The 17,936-nt window shown below is 42.8% G+C and overlaps 1 protein-coding gene across 2 annotated transcripts in view; it reads left to right on the top strand.

The window, feature by feature from the left end:
* Window positions 1-17,936, top strand: part of trappc9 (trafficking protein particle complex subunit 9) — a 169,293-nt gene that overhangs the window by 19,993 nt on the left and 131,364 nt on the right. For both annotated transcript variants that reach the window (XM_023960198.2, XM_023960197.2), the window contains 2 exons: window positions 4,897-5,023; window positions 9,181-9,326. In XM_023960198.2, coding sequence (XP_023815966.1) covers window positions 4,897-5,023; window positions 9,181-9,326 — 273 coding nt within the window. The remainder of the gene's footprint in view (window positions 1-4,896; window positions 5,024-9,180; window positions 9,327-17,936) is intronic.

Below are 17,936 nucleotides of genomic sequence, written 5' to 3'. Positions count from 1 at the left end.
ACACATGCACACCCACACCCAAACACGCATGAACACATGCACACACACACCCAAACACGCATGAACACATGCACACACACACACACCCACACCCACACACGCATGAACACATGCGCACACACACACACACACACACACACACACCCAAACACGCATGAAAACATGCACAGACCCATGCCCAAACATGCATGAACACATGCACACACACACACACACCCAAACACGCATGAACACATGCACAGACCCATGCCCAAACACGCATGAACACATGCACACCCACACCCACACACGCATGAACACATGCACACACACACACACACACACCCAAACACGCATGAACACATGCACAGACCCATGCCCAAACATGCATTCCATCACTCTTTCTGATTTTAATTTTGTGTGAATTTCATCCTTTACTAACAAGGTAATTGTGTTTTTGCCGTAAAACTCTCCTTTAAAGCAAAACATCTAATATCACACGAGCCATTTAAAGCAGCTTTTCCTGTTTTCTTTTTCTACACCCCCCCCCCCCCCCCCCCCCAAACTTCCAACTAAGGTGAAGAAAACCAGAAAAACTAAATGCATTGAATTATCGAAAATATATTTTATCATGCAGTTTCCAGTTTTGCTGATATTTAATGATATTAAAACACCTCTGTGGCTGCACGGTGGCGCAGTGGTTAGCGCTCTTGCCTCACAGCAAGAAGGCCCCCGGTTCAAGTCCCAGCTGGGGGACATGAAAAGTACAACATCAATGGGGGACCTTTCTGTGTGGAGTTTGCATGCGTGGGTTTTCTCAGGGATCTCCGGCTTCCTCCCACCATCCAAAAACATGCTTCATAGGTTGATTGGCAACTGTAAATTGTCCATAGGTGTGAGTGTGAGAGTGAATGGACGTGTGATTGAGGATATTCTACCCTGCGACAGACTGGCGACCAGTCCAGGGCATCCCTTGCCTACGCCCAAGTGGTCGGGATAGGCTCCGGCAACCCCGTGACCCCGAAAGGGAAAAACGGTCAAGAAGATGAATGAAAAAACACCTCTGTATTAGTGTTCATTAACAATGAAGAAGAATAGGGAAACGATTTCTCATCAAGTTAGATGAAAGAAACGGAGCCCTTTGAAGAAATGCTTACAGAACAGTCATCCAAGAGTCCATGCAAGCTTTTTAAAGCTTCTGTGTCTGAATTTGGTCTGTGAAAAGCTTTGATTATGTCTCACAGTGGCTGCTCTCACTGTTGAGAAAATGCACAGATTTACAAACCTGGAGCAACAAGGTGACAGCAGGGAGCATGCAAGCAACCATCGCCGTCTCTGTGAAGCTTTGTTCTCACCGCCCTCGGCAACGCACGTTCAAGTGACCACGTACATTAAAAAAATCTGTAAATTTTTTATAAATTCATGTTTAAGGCTCCCGTGCTCAAAACTCTCACTCTGGCGTGTCGCTACCTACATTTTTACGACCGTTTTCAGGCACTATGTACAAAACACGCCGGTGTTGAATGGGTGTCGCAAGTTAAACCAGATGAACTTTGACCAATCAAGGACTCTGATTTGGTAGTGGTGTATGGAAGGTGTCCCTTTTAATTCACGGAAGTATCAAACATTTTAAATTGATCATGAAAGAGAAATTTGGAAGAGAAAGAGCTGGCTTGGGAGAGCGGGGATCGATCCACCAACCCTTGTTAGATGACCTGCTCTACCGCCTGAGCTAAACTGCTGTCCTTATTTAATTACTTTACAACTTCTTCAGGAGAACCAAAGTGCTTCATAGTAAAAGAAAGACTAGAGAAGTTTAAAATCAGACACATCAGTGAAAAAAAAGGTTATTGAGGCCCTCAAGAAGAGGTTTGCGGACCCCGCTCTAGTATCCAAGTGGTGTCGCAATATTTGTTGATTTTGTTGCATTTCTCTAATTTTCTAATTCTAATTGCATGAGGTGCATCAAGCCATTGGTACATTTAGCTCTAAAATGAGAAAAAAGCCACAGTTTTAAAATAAAAACTCAAATGTTTTAAAATATTTATTAATTTTAAAGCCAAATGTTTTCGTCCAGATTCCGTGTTATTTCTTTCTCTTAAGGTGGATTACCAAAACACTCCATGCGTCTGCTCCCGCTCCGGCCCTTCTGTCGGATTTTAGAATTCTTTGTGGCCCACTATCAAAAAAATGTGCCCACCCCTTGGCTGAACGCATGGTCAACGTGTTCGGTGTGAATGCAGCTTAAGGTTCGCTCCAAATAAGTTACGCGTTCGCTGCATCATAAGCTATAACTGCATAATTGAAATACTACTTGAAGTGAGGTAAAGCTTTTTTAAAGTGCAAATGAGTCTGTTTTTCTTCATATGGAGTTTCCATCAAGCCTTTTTTTCTCCTAGTGCTTGTAAAAGGGCTGAAAAGCCAACAGCAGTGATGACTGACCTCATCTGTGGAGTAAAGAACAGCAGCGCTGGAAACCCGATAAGAATCTGTTGAGTCTGTTCATCAAAGCGCTTTCACATGCTTTAATAAAGTCATAATCTTTGTTACGGCTCTTGTCCAAAGATTCTGTTAACCTGAAAGACGCCGCAGAACATTTCTCATTACTGCAGGTTCTGATTGCTCCTCATTTAAATGCTTATTGCGTTGTCTGCCTTAATGGCGGCTTTTGGTGCATGCAGGTATAATAAACATTTTCATCATCAACTCTTAGGACTTTGAAACTAATTCTCATTTATGTTTTCTGCCCCCAAATTACTTATTTTTCTCCCCCATGGTGGTCTGAAAGCAGAAGAACAGGCAGGAAACTGGGTGGGAAGTCTGCAGTTTTCAGCTCAAACTCAAGTCAGTACAACAACTGTCCTGATTATCCAATGGGACGCTGTATCTCTGACCTGCTGCAGATGTTTTTCTGATGGACCATTGGGTAAAACTGCTCTGGTAGGAAAAATAACGATTACATAACTCAACTTCAAGTCAATGTCATATGTATGAGAATTTTCATCAACATTCTTTTGGGGGTTCTATAAAAACACTAAGACTAAAAAGCTGAATGAATGTGGAAAAGAGCTAAATGTAGACCTAGGCCGAATCTGAATTCTTCTCCTACCCCTCCAACTGTAGGGGCATTTGAAGGGTTGGGGTGTCCCAAATAGTTTTTGTGAATGGGAAACCCTCGCAGCGCACGTGAGTGTGCTCTGAAAATGTAAGTAATGACTTTTTGTCTTAGCACGACCCTTTTAAAGTTCTAAAACTGATGCTAAGCATTTTCCAAGCGCTGGCAGCTTTGTGCTAGAACACAAATTAGAACACACCATTTTTCCATAATTTTCCATTTGGAGGGATAAATTTAAGGGTAGGGGAAGAATTCGGATTAAGCCTTAATGCACATAAAAAAGGCAGTTGCTGCCAAACACCACTTCAATGCCACTCTGGGGATTTTTGCTTTGACAGCTTACTGATCTAAAACACTTGGAGTTATGTCAATATGATCCTGAAAAAATAATAGTGATTTTTATTATGAGGTCTCAAAGAGAGCAAAAAGATGAACCAATGAGCTGTCAGTTCAACTCAAATTCAGACCAAACGATGTTTAGAGATATCATTTAAATCAGGAGAGACATCTCAGACTCTACAAGCCTCAGTTTACATTTACATGTATCAGATTTCAAGAAGGAAGAACCAGAGACTGATGTGAAAGAAGGAGCAGTTTCTTTGCGTTATTTAAAAACAACATCATTGTGTAGCTTCAAAAACTGCTTGACATCATTACATGTCTTTGGGAAGGAAGTCAGAGAAATGGAATGCTACTTTTCTGTAGTTTTTTAACCTGTAAGTCACTTTGGAAGAAACCATAGTAAGTAAGTAAGTAAGTAAATAAGTAAATCTTTATTTAAAAAGCTTTATTTCTCAGAAAATGACTCACAAAGTGCTTCATAATGTTAAAACAATATAAAATCAGAGAAATCTGCTGAATATCAATGTAAATATGGAAATCCTGTATCCCATAAAGCCTGAATGAGGAGCGGTGCTATGGTCAAAAAGAGCCTTCAGACTTCTCTGCAACGACGTCGTCTTTGTCATGAAGGTCGTGTTTGGTGTTGAACGCGTGAATTTTGTGTTTTGTTCATCTGAGGAAGAGTCTGTCAGTAGTGTGTGTGTGTGTGTGTGTGTGTGTGTGGGGGTGTTCAGTGGAAGTAATGAAGGAGGGATTGTCCTCCGAGCCTGCGTCCCTGTCTGCATCGTCTGCTCCGGAGCAGTCCATCAGCACACGGCGGCTGGAAACGATCTGACACCGCAAACAGACAAAAACAAAGATGTGATCCATCACAGGCGCTTTCAGACAAGTTCACCACTGATCTCTCACTCCATTCATCTCTAAATCTTTTTTTTTGTTTTACTTCGTCTCTGCTGCTCTTTTTATCTCCCATCGCCGACTCTTTTATCGCCTCCACGCTTTTACAGAGTTTCAGTTGCCAAGTCTTCCTGCAGATAGAATACAGATCAAGTGTTTGTCATAAAAGGGTGTTATGGATACATTTAAGATCATGGAAAAAACCTAAAAACAGTGTTTCATCACTACAAAGCCTGCTGTCCTTCAACCTCCCAATGAGTCTCTGTGAAGTCTTACTGATCTGAATCTCATTTTTGTCTGTTAATGACCTTAACCACTGATGGACACACTTGAGCCGAAGCAAATGATATGGCTGGCTGAACAGTAATGTTCCCTGAAAAAGGTATTGATGATACAATAAAAGTGAAGGTGGAGGCTCTCATCTCTGAGAAAGGGACACCCAACACATCAATAATCTGCAGTTTGTTTATTTCCCACACAATTATGAATCATCTTACCTGTCACCTCATCTGGCTGCTTGTTTGAACATTGGGCCTGAAGCGCTTTATTACTCGCCTTCACAGAAAAGAAGGAGGTGACCCAGAGTCTGGAGAACTACACCTCAAAGTGTCCGGGTGGGATGGAGATCATCACTCTTCCTGATGGTCTGACGCTGCCTCCTGTGCCTTTCACCAAGCTACCCATTGTCCGGTAAGACTCCTCAGCGTCCTGCTTGTTGATTCTATTTTCCATGTTGTTATTCCAGACAAAACCCAGAGACCCTCTTTGACTGAACCAAGTCCGAGTTTCCTTTTGTGTGGGTCTGCCCTCTCTGCATGCAGTGAAATTTTTAATGGTAATTGTTATGTTTTGTGGCACAAACACATGGTAAATGGTAAATGGCGTATACTTATATAGTGCTTTTCTACCTTCTTTCGAAGGCCCAAAGCCCTTTACAGTCACAGACCCATTCACCCATGCACACACACATTCACACACTGATGGCGGCTCCACTGGCACCAACCTCCCACCAGAAGCAAGGTGGGGTTCAGTGTCTTGCCCAAGGACACTTCGACACATGGGCGTGCAAGGCGGGAATCTTGCGATCATGGGTCGACTGCCCCACCGCTGCACCACGGCCGCCAGCACTCACATTCGGTTGTAAATCAGGGTTTTCCTCTGTCACTGACCCAGGTTTGTCTTTAGCTTCAGAAACCGTATCTGCCATTTACAGACGACGTTGCTCTTCTGATTTCTTCATCAGACCATGGTTCCTCATTGGTCCATCTATGCCTGCTGCTCAGCCAAGACCATACGCTGTTGACCAGCAGTGCAGAGCACAGGTACAGGCAGCAGAAATGATCCTTGGAGATGGGATGGGAGTGTCTGCCTGGTGTCTGGACCTCTTGCAGTCCTCCACTCCATTTTTGCATTAGTTGGCTTATTTTTTCTAAAAGTTTTGAACAAACTCTTTCCTCTTCTCCAGTGCTTTAGTTTTTGCTGGGGTGGGAACATTTAATGAGTATTACTATAAATCTCTGTCTCTGTGTTACACGACTCATTAATATTCAGCATGGACTCCAGTGTTATGCACCACATAAGCATTTTTAACTAAACCTGAAAACAGAGTCAGTAGTTTTCCTTGTTTCCTGTTGGTATTTGCTCCAATATTGATGCAAATTCTGTAAAAGGTTTTATCTTTGAGCAACAAGAACTTTGATTGGTGGCATTTATTTCTTCCTTGGTAAACTTCAATCTCTTCAATCAAGCACTTTTATTGTTCTAGGAAGACGACTCATTGTTTGGTTGTAGTCATCAGTTTGGTGCTGGACCTTTAGTCTTTTCAAATTTCTTATAAAAACACGAGAGTTCATTTGGTTTTCTTTTTACAGCAAAACGTATGAGTACCAACAGCTCATTTCTGTTTCAGGACAACAAACTTTGATGATCTTTGACGAGTAGCATAAAGCCTGTCTATGATTGTGTCTGAATTCCCCAACTGTTCACTTCTTAGTGCACTATTTAGTGTGTTCACCATTTGCTGGAGTGTCTGAATCTGCAATTCCAAAGTCCATGGTCATAGATATTTCCCAGAAGCCTCTGGAAAAGACTTTTGTTTTGCTCCCATTTGTCATTAAATGAATTCAAGGATCTGAAGATCTGGTGAATCAAAGATCTGGTGTGACCATATTTGCCTCATGCAGTGCTACATATATCCTTTGTACAGAGTTGATCAGGTTGTGGATTGTGGCCTGTGGAATGTTGGTTCACTCCTCCTCAATGGCTGTCCCAAGTTGCTGGACATTGAGCATCCCAAACACTCTGAATGTGTGACATGTCTGGTGAGGATGCTTGCAATGCAAGAACTGGGATATTTTCAGCTTCCAAGAATTGTGTAAAGGTCCTTGCAACATTTTGCCGTGCATTATCATGTGGCTTTTTGTTGTGGTCAGTTTAAGGCACACCTATGCAAAAATCATAACACTTGTGCTATCATAGGCACTTTAACGGTGGGAGTTGGGTCATCTAGACCCACTAGACAGTGCACTGAACCTTTTTTCTACAATGATTTGTGATCTTCACTGGTGTCCATGGATTACATGAATTCTTTCCACCTTTATCCACCTTTGTCATGGTAGGGAGAACACGTCAATGGAAGGATCGGGTCATCTGGACCCCATAGGATAGCACAAGGGCTAATCAGCATCTTGTTATGACACACCTGAGAAATGGGATGGATTATCTCAGCAATGGAGAAGTGCTCTCCATTACAGATTTAGACGTATTTTTGAACAATAATTAAGAGAAATGGTCATTTTGTGTTTGTAGAAAATGTTTCAGATCTTTGTATTCATCTCATGACAACTGGGAACAATAACAAAGGTGTTTCTTTTATATTTTAGTTCATTTTACTTCAGCTAATGGGTGACATCATATTTATTGTTTAAAAATAAAAAGTAGTTAGGAATATGTCCAAATCCTGTTCAAATCCAGTGCGCTACATAGTCCCACATTATATAGTTCCTTAGTAGTTAGTAAGGAGAGAATTGGACACAGCCTTTGAGATTATTTCTGGTCGCCACCTTGAAACGATATGATGTCGCCAAATCCGGCTTTTTCAAAAAATGTGATATTTATTGTAACTTACTGTCTAACCGTACCCTGCCAATCAAGCGATCGGTGATCAACCATTTGAACAGGCAACACTCGAAAGGATGAGTTTGTAAAAAATCTGCTTCAAGCCGAGACGGAAAAGCCTGAAAGTATGTTCCTGCTGTATGACATGAATCACAGTGGTTGCTACCCAGAGGTTACAGAGGAGCTGCATTTGGCTGCAATTAACTTTGTATTGTGAGATTCAATGAGCTGTCAGAAAAACCCACAAAATCCTCCGGCGGCTGCATCGGAAATAAATACAATCACAACATATTATTCTTTAATAAAAAATAAAAGCAACAACTAACTACTACATATCTAACTTGTGAACTAACTATAGGTGTTGTAGATTGACTCTGTGTGTGAGCGCGGAGCGTCTTGTGTAGGAATAGTAGGAAGGAGCGCACACGTGTGTTGGGGGTGCGTGTTGATTCTTCTGCAGCGGACCGCTCTGGAGCTGCACACAAGTTTCACCTGTGCTCTCTGGTACAGACATCTTCTCAGAATATTATATATTGCCCAGTAATAAACAGGCTGCAGACACTTTGTCGCCTTTCTGGTAGCCGTGAAGCCTGACACCCATGAAGAATGCAGGGCAGGAGGCTCCGCCTTTGTTTATACAGACACGTAACGTTACGCTGCAAAAAATAGTTCCCAAACAAAACATGTAGTGATTTTCATGGGAATGTAACAGCGCGCGTTCATGTTTGGTGTTAGAGTGAAGGAGAACAGTAATAACCCCCCCACCCCCCAACACTAAATCCTCCGGTGGGCGGCCGTGTCGCGCACTTAAGAACGCACGCAGCTTGTAATGTAAATGAATAGTTAAAAAAACAGATAATTTGTTGCATTTCCTTGCGAGACGAAAACTTCTGTTGTAGAATGAGGATGTGTGCTTCTGAAAGCGCGCGCCTGTTTGTGTGTAAAGGGAGCCGCGTGTCACGTGCAGCGCAGAGGCAGACAGTGAGAGCGCGTGCCTACGAGAGAGAGAGACAGGCGTGGTGGGAGAAAAGGAGAGAACAGTCTGAAAGAAAGAAGGAAAGTCTGAACACAGGACTAGCAGAAAAAGGAAATTATCAGCAAAGATGAATGCGTTTAATGTGTTTATTATAGTTCCAATCACGCACCATATGCAAAAAGTAAAAAAAAAAAGTGTGTAAAAAAAGTGCGGTGATGCGGTTATCGTCACAGCCCTATGTGGAAACAGTTTTCTACTGTACTCTTTTGTTCAGGTTGGTATTTAAAATGTTAAATTCATCCATGGCGCCTGACTCCTTGGTTTTGGTTGGTCTGGCTAACATGAAGGTGACTGCCTTTCAAACAGCTGTCAGTCAAATGCAACGTTTTAAAAACACTGTGGGTCCATTCTAAATGGACCTATGCTGGGAGCATCGAGGGTGAAAGTCTGGAAGATCCCCATTGAGTCACATTGCTCAACCTTTCTGAGCTTGACTTTGTAAAAGGAAAAGGATCTAGATTTGATCTGTTGACGGTCATGAGGAGAACATGTCACAACCGCAGAACATTTGGCTGACAAAATGCTTCTCGTGGACAGTTTTTTTTCCAGTGTAAACTCAATGATGTTTTACTTAATTTGACCTCACCTTTAACATGAACAAACTCAACCATCTATATTTGTGTTAAAGAGGTTCATGAAGTTGATTTCTTTCCTAATTCTAATTCATGTCACCTTTGTTCAACATCGACTCCAGATCTGTGAAGCTTCTCAACCTGCCCGTCAGTCTGCAGCCCCACAAACTGAAAGGTGTGCTGGAGGGGAATTTATCCAACGCCAGCCCCTTCATCTACTCACCAATACTCATGCAGAGCAGAGGAGAGGAGCGTTGCAAGAAGATAGGTGAGCAACCGTCCTGCTGATCCAAACATGGCTGCTGGGCTAACTTTACCCGCTGCATTTGAACTTATTCACAGTTTGCTCCTCATCAAAGAGCCTCGTGGCTTCAGCCTGGACTTAGAAACCGTTGATCCTTTCTTAGATCGTTAGGACCGACAGAGGAAAAAAGAGCACCAAACATTTACGTTCCTTTGTAAACAGGAAGCGACAATGGAAGTGTGATTACTGTGAGGTCAATAAGTATTTGATCACCTTGTGATTCAGCAAGTTCTCCCACTTAGAAAACATGGAGGGGTCTAAAATTTTCATCATAGGTGCATTTCCACAGTGAGAGACAGAATCTGAAGAAACATTCAGAAATCACGTTGTACCATTTTTTAAAAACAAATTATTTGTATATTACTGTGACAAATAAGTATTTGATCACTTGATTATCAGATAGATTTCCGACCAGCAAAGACCTGCAGTTCTGCTTTTAAATAGTCCAACTCCACTCTGCTCATGATTGTAAATGAGTGGCACCTGTTTGAGGTCGGTACCTTGCATAAAGGCACCTGTGCCCCCCACAATCAGTCAGAAGTCCAACTACCAACATGGACAACACCAAAGAGCTGTCAAAAGACACAAGAGACAAAATTGTAGACCTTCACAAAGCTGGAAGTGGCTACGGGGCAATTGCCAAGCAGCTTGGTGAGAAAAGAACAACTGTTGGAGCAATTGTCAGAAAATGGAAGAGGCTAATGATGACTGTCAATGTCCCCCGGAATGGGGCCCCTCGCAAGATCTCACCTCGTGGGGTATCGATGATGCTAAGGAAGGTGAAGAATCAGCCCAGGACTACACGGGAGGAGCAGGTCAATGACCTGAAGAGAGCTGGGACCACCGTTTCCAAGGCTACTATAAGTAATACTTTAAAACGTCATGGTTTAAAATCATGTATCGCACTGAAGGTTCCCCTGCTGAAGTCAGCCCATGTCAAGGCCCGTCTGAAGTTTGCCAATGACCATCTTGATGATCCAGAGGAGTCATGGGAGAAAGTCTTGTGGTCAGATGAGACCAAAATAGAACTTTTTGGTCTTAACTCCATTTGGCGTCTTAACTCCATTTGGCGTGTTTCGTTGTTCATGTAAATGGTCTATCCGATCGTGTGTCACTACTGCTCTGGTTTAACGTCATGCATAGATGGTATTTCGCTGAGAGAAAGCTTTGGAGCTCATACGGGACCGACCAGCTGTTCTGCGGACGCCCCGCGTAAAGCGCCACTCCGCTCTAGCCCCGTTGGCTCTCCCCTCTCTTTCACCCCTCACGAGGGAGATGCGGGGGGAGGATGCGTGCCCACTGACGTCTGGACCCGGCACCCGAGCTCTGTGTTTGGGCTCCGGTGCCAGACATTTACGTGCTGCCAAGATGCAGATTGCAGCATTTGAATCATGAATCTTGTGTCCATCAAGGCTAATGATGTTAGCCCGTGTTAGCCTGTCCAAAGCCTTCTTCCAGCTTCCTTCACAAAAAAGCACTGACCACACGGATTAAATATAACGATGAGCGAACAGGCACTTCATAATATTCATAACATTAATAAAAGCACGTTTGGAAGATCGTCTCATAAAACAAACCGCTGCACATGCTGTCTGTCTGTGGCAGCAGTTTGTTTACAACGGGACCTATTTCCGAATCCGGGTGATTTAACACTACTGCGCATGCCCAAATGATTCATTCCGACCGAAAGTGTGAGCCATGGGAACGTTTGTTCTAATCGGAAAGAGGTTTTCTGATCCCATGTGCACGGGTGAATTTTAACCCGACCATTGATCCGATCAAGATATTCTGCCCTTGTAACCGCGGCTACTGTTAACGAAGGCTTCTGTACCAAATATTAAAGTTATTTAACTCAAGTGATCAAATACTAATTTGTCACAGTAATATACAAATAAATTGTTTAAAAAAATGGTACAACGTGATTTCTGAATGTTTCTTCAGATTCTGTCTCTCACTGTGGAAATACACCTATGATGAAAATTTTAGACCCCTCCATGTTTTCTAAGTGGGAGAACTTGCTAAATCACAGGGTGATCAAATACTTATTGACCTCACTGTATGTCTCAGAGTTTGGTTTTTATCTTTTGAACAACTGAAAAACATGACAATCAGGTTTGGACAGTCTCAAAGTACTGATGAAGAAGGTCAGAAGGATCTCCAAGCTGTTGTGATGAAGACAGGGGCGTGTTCTTGTTTCACATTTGTCTTATTTCAGCTTTACAGGAAACATATTTTTCAGCTAAGTAATTTATCAAACTCCATGGCTTACAAACTACGACATCATTATGAATGTAGGATTTTTAAAGGCCTGCTGCTTACTTGTAACGCCCTCCTTCAGCTTTTTTTTTAACATGTCTTAGGTTTGTAAGAAAACAGTCGGATTTGTTTAGTGTCTTTGTGTTTCGGATTACTCACTAGAAAGTATTTTTATCTCCACAACATGTTTTTGTTTGTATTCAAGAAAAAGATCGGAATCTCTTTCACAAACTTAATTTTGAACCATTTACGGTTTTGTTTTTCAGTGAACCTAAACGCATTAAAATGTGAAGAAGAGTGTTCCTGAAGCTAGAGTGCAATTAGGACTTCCAATAAAACACTTAACTTCTCTGATGTGTGAGAAAAAACTTTCTGCTGTCAGGAACTCAAGATCGCATCATTTCACATACAATTCTCACAAAAATGTGTTTTGTTTAGGGTGTCATAATTCATTTTAACAACAATTCGATCCGATTCACTGACGTAAAATGGATCCGGGACATCTTTATCCAAAACTTCCACCAGTGTGATTCTGGTGAATACTCGATTCTGTTTGGCTGTAGGGTGTGTATTAAAACGTGATAATGCACAATGATAACCGCACACTTCAAAAAGGAGTTCCGGTCACCTAGCTTAAATGTTTCGTATCACTGCGCCGGCTTCTTTAAAACAAACTTTAGCTTCATCATCTGGACAAAAACAAGCAGTCAGAGGTGAATTTTCTGAACTGATGCTTTATTTAATCGGGACGATCAGCATATATATATATATATATATATCTTTTTATATCGCCGAATTTAGACTGCAACAGTGGTGCGGGGCCTTGTCATGTTACCATGACATGGAGCCTCACCACGTAACAAAAAGTCCGCTTTTTGTGAAATTCGATCCAAATCGGAAAAAAAAAAAACAATAATTAAGGACTAAAAACTGGTTAATATTTATTTCTTGTGTAAGGGACCATTGTATAAGCGGGTTAATGGCCTTTGAAGTATGCATTATCACTTTTTAACGCACTTTGCAGACGGAACCGTCCTCCAACAGGCTTCCACGCTGTGCATTAAAGTGATAATCCATACTTAGCATCAGGGTGATCCATACTGAGCCGGCATTGACCTCAACTGCATCGGCAATGGAAAGCGATATATATACTGATCGTCACGATGGAATAAATAAAGCATCAGTTCAGAGGGAAAGTTCACCTCTTACCGCTGTTTTGTCCAGATGATGAAGTTAAAGGTTGTTTTAAAGAAGCAGCGCAGTGATACAGAAGAATTAAGATAGATGACCTGAACTTCCTTTTTAGGTGTGCCTTATGACTGCGGATTATCACTTTTTAATCCACACCCACCAGCCAATCAGAATCGAGTATTCAGCCGGACCATGGTATAAAATCAATTGGCTTCATTTGCAATGGTTTTATAATAGTTTAGGTCAATTTAATTAACGACATGCCTCAGACAATTTGATCTGGTTTGACTTGTAGGTAAAAAGAAATCGATTAATCAATTAAGTCAATCCATCATTGTTTGGAACCGGAAATCCACCTGCTCAGTATTAACGCTAGAGCTTCTGTACTGGAATGAGTGGACTCGGAACTTTCCAAATCTTACTTTTAGATTTTAGACGATGTGCTGGAAATCTTCTCTTCTGTTGTCCTCAACCGCAGTGCATTGTGGGAGCCCTTGTGTGTTCAGTAGTTTAAATTATTGAAGTCCATCTGCAGAAAGGTGCAGAAGTTCCAGCCTTGTTAAAACGTTGTTTTCTGCTGCAATACCCCAGACATTCGCATTATGCTTTCTTTTCCTCCACCATCCATTTAAACATGGCTGCACAGACAGGATTATTCATCATCTCACCTCCAACACTGCTCAGGAAGACTTCCAAAACAAAGCCTCCCCATTGTTCAGCCTCCTAGCTCTTCAGTCTAATTGGTCACCTGTAGACAGCCTTGCATTAGCTTGGCACCAGAGTCCCCAGGTGCCCACAAAAAGAAGTTCACCTGTGAAAACATCCAAAAAAGTTGTTTGTGGCTTCATATGCTTAGATTCAACCAGCTACTGCACATCCAGGAGAACACAGAACTGCAGTGATGAAGACGTCTGTCTACAGAAGAACCAAAGCGCAAACATGTAAACTAGTTCTCTAAAATCAAAGACATTCTCATTTTATTGAACAGTTAAAGAAGCGTTGAATGACTTTGTCTTATGCTATGTTCACACCCGGCATGTGACGCTCATTCTCGCGTTTATTAGATTAGATGACTTTATTTATCCCACGATGGGGAAATTCATTTATCTGTGGCAGCAACAATGACATTCATAAATAACATCAAAAAAGGACATCAAAATGACTTTCATATTAAATAAATAAACAAATATTAAATAAATACAGCTGTGAAAGTGTAAAAAACATGTGATGCACTGCAAACATGTGATCAACTGTAAAAACATGTAGAACTTTTTTTTATTCAAATATTAGTAAGTAATAATGTACGCATCAAACAAACAACCGTTTAAGAACAAAAACAATTGAAAATAGCAACAACTGCAACAAAAGTAAATGAATAAATGAGTGAAAGAAAGAAGAAACACCCCTGGGACCGTGGAGTGTCACTGTAACACGGTGTTGTACAGTCTGATGGCTGTGGGGAGGAATGATCTGCAGTAGCTCCGTCTTGCACTGTGGGGGCAACAGCCTTGTGCTGAAGGAGCTGGTCAGTGCCTCTACAGTTTGGTGCAGGGGGTGGGAGGGGTTATCCATGATGGATGTTAGCTTAGCCAACATCCTCCTGTCCGCCACCTCCTCCATGGACTCCAGTGTGCAGCCCAGGACACTAGTTAACCAGTTTGTTAAGCCTCCTCCTGTCTCTGTCTGTACTGCCCCCCGCCCAGCACACAACTCCATAAAGGACCACTGAGGCCCCCACAGTGTCATAAAAGGTCCTGAGCAGCTGTCTGCACACGCCAAAGGACCTCAGTCTCCTCAGCAGGTGAAGGCGACTCTGGCCCCTCCTGTACAGAGCATCCGTGTTGTTGGACCAGTACAGTCTGTTGTTCAGGTGAACACCCAGATATTTAAAAGTGTCCACGACCTCAATGTCTGAACCCTGGATGTTCACCAGTGAGTGTGGTGTAGGGGAAACTCCTGAAGTCCAGGACCAGCTCCTTTGTCTTGCTGGTGTTTAGCAGCAGGTGGTTGCTTCACAACAGCACACAAAGTCAGTGATGACCCCCCCTGTACTCCTGCTCGTCCCCCCTTGAAACACAGCCCACAATGGCACTGTCATCTGAGAACTACTGCAGTTGACAGTGGTGAGAGTTGTAGGTGTAGTCTGATGTGTACAAGGTGAACAGGAGAGGGGGGAGCACAGTCCCTTGAGGTGCCCCCGTGCTGCAGACCACCACATCAGACACACAGATCCAGATTCCAGCTCATGCTAAACTCTTTTATATTTGTCCTTCATGAGAAAATGTCACAAAAACATGTTAAAAACAATAAAAAAACACTTTTCATTGGAGTGGGTCTTTAAGATGAAGTAAATGAGTATAAAATAACCAAAGACAAAGAACGGGTTGTCACCTTTCAACAACGTACTCCAATCACTCTGCAGGACTAATTAATTCCATATGAACAAGCAATTTTTAAACTGTTTTGGTTTTTGAATCATAAAAATTCTTCTAAAGTCTTAAAGCAACATCTTCATATGAGTAAAAAATCTGTTGGCAGGTTTTACCTCTGAGACTTCATGTGCAGCAAACGTGGAGCGAGGCAATACGTGTCAGGCTTGAAATGTGGCAGCAAAAGTAATCGTGTGATGGAGAAGTTTTCTTGTTGCTTGAATTCTCCTGGTCCATTTCAGAAGGCCCGCAGCAGAGTGTCATGAAAACCAGCTGAGTGGATCCAGCTCCACTCAGCTGAGCCTGGTTTAGGCCCGCTGGTCACCTGGATTAGGTCACTTCAGCTCCTAAGTGACTGATTATGCCTGATCCAGTTAGGGGAGAATTTGTAAACAACACTGCACAGTTATTTAGTGTCCTCAAATAAATGAGGCCCCAGGCGGAAAACTGTCCCTTCATCTGAGCATCATAGACTGAATTTTAGACTGTAATAATGAGACATAGCTTCAGGTCTTTAAAGAAAAGTGACTTCTACTGAGCTGAAATACCAAACGGCTGACAGGATTTTGCCTTTTAAAGTAATGTTCTGCTTTTGTTTGTTTACTGAAGCATAGCTAACGCACTGAAGTTATTGCAGTGGTAATAACCGTGAAAGTATTGCATTCTGAAGATCCCAGGTGAGGTTTAGTGGGCTGAAGAACTTTGAAAGTATAACTGGGATAGTTTGGCTTCTTAAATTTCGCAGCACTGATGAGTTTTTCTCCCCAAAGAAGATTCCTCTGGCTGTGCAGTTGCTCCTTCTCCCGTCGCTGCGTTTGCAGGTTTTTTCAGTTCAGGAATTCATCTTGCTGCTAATTTTGGGGCGTATTTCTCTGCAGGGCGCCGTAACTCCAGTCGACTTCCTCAGTTCTGTCTCTCCTGTATTTATTATGATATTCATGTTGTGTTGGAGAAGGCTTGACAACATAATTTTCCCCTTTTCGAGGGAAACTGCAAACACTGGCAGTGTTTAAAGGAATCAGTGGAGCTCTGAGCGAGAACGTTCATTATTGCTGTGTGCATGTTGGGTTTTTACACAGTGGAGAGCTGAGCTGAATGTTAATGTCCTCTTGATGAGTTAAGAAAGGAGCAGGACAAATAAAATAGCTGCAATACTCTTTTTTTTTTTTGTTCCTCATATTTTCTGAGGTGCATTTCACGCTTAATTGGCTGACTGCTGGAGCGCGCCCGCGAGCCCCGCCCGAGGAGGGATGTATCTTCGGACGGTCATATTATAGATACCCTTCTTTCCACTGGCTTAATTTCCCGAGGTGCTCGGCTGCAGTTTGCCCTCTATAAATCTCTGCTCCTGCCATGGTCTGGGGAGGATTTTCAGGCTCTGTTTTGCAAGTCTGTTTACAGTAATTGACTTTTTAAAGTTGTTAGCACGTGGAAGGTTGGAAGTTGCAGCTGGGATCAAAGTGAGGCTGGAAATGATGTCAAATGTTTAGTCTCTGTGACCATCAGTGAAACTGCACTTTTAAAGGCTGATTTGTCTCTCTAGTTCAGTGCTGGCGTACAGTAGGTGAAGAGGTTGTGATGTCCGGTTTTCTGCTCAGAGTTCACAAACAGAAGGAGTTGTCTGCTGAGAAGGATGAGCAACTTTTGGGTGATTCCATCCGGACTGTTTGAACTGCTCTGAAGGTTTTCTCCTTTCTGTTCAAAAGGTTTACAACCTCTGGCTCTCATAAAGCAAACTATGCCTAAATCTATTTGTGAAAAAAAAATCTTTTTTTTTTTTTTTTTTTTTTTTTTTTTTTTTTTTTTAACTTGTCCTGTCCAACAGCTAGGCAGACAGATGAGAGCTGAGGGCCTCTTGGGTTGGACATATTTTACTTTAACAAGAGGGGTTATTAATCTTCAGACAAACCAAAGGTATGTCTGAATAAACCCCTTTTGTAATTGAGGCCAAACTTTATTAATTTCAAACATGTCTGAAAATCTTTGGTGTTGGACCGGACGGAAAAGGAAAGAGGGGAAGAAGAAAGAGGGACGTTAGAGAGAGGGGGGGTAGGGGGTGATAATAGGAAGGGAAGGGGGATAAGACCATGAAGCAGCATAAAGCAACAAGTTTACTGGTTGTTAATCATTATGGTAAGGTTCAAATGTAAAAAACAAACAAACAAAAAAAAAAAGGGCGGAGCCTGTCCACACGCACACTCAAATGTTATAAACACACCTGTTAGTTGCAAAAATGTCCACCTGTCGACATGTACACAAAACAGATAGTGTTCACACGCATACTTATGCCTTAAAACCAACTAGTGTGAAATATTTCAGTCATTCAGTCTGTTGAGCTGACACCTGTGCTCAGGTGAGTGTTTATGTTCTTCTAAAATGGATGGTGGAACGTGAAAAGAAGGAGGGAGAGTGCCCAGCCATCCCCACCCCAAGACCCCCACCGCACCAGAAGCGGCAGCCGGATTCCCCCCAACACCACACGGGAACCGGCAGGGAACAACCGCCGCCCGGGCGACCAAGCCCGCCACCCAGGCCAGGGCCAGCAGGGCCGCCGCAAGGCCCCCAGAGCCAGAGAGCAGGGAGGCACGGAGGGAAAGAGGGCGCCGCCCCAGCCCAACCAGGAGAGCAGCCCCCCCGCCGCGCCGGGAGAACCCAACGCAGGGCCCCACCGGAGAAGGACGCCCACAGCCCCAGACGA

Source organism: Oryzias latipes, chromosome 11 (assembly GCF_053564925.1).
Source record: "Oryzias latipes strain Hd-rR chromosome 11, Olatipes_Hd-rR_3.1".
NCBI classification, from domain to species: Eukaryota; Metazoa; Chordata; class Actinopteri; order Beloniformes; family Adrianichthyidae; genus Oryzias; species Oryzias latipes.
This window is presented reverse-complemented; position numbering and strand designations above follow the sequence as displayed.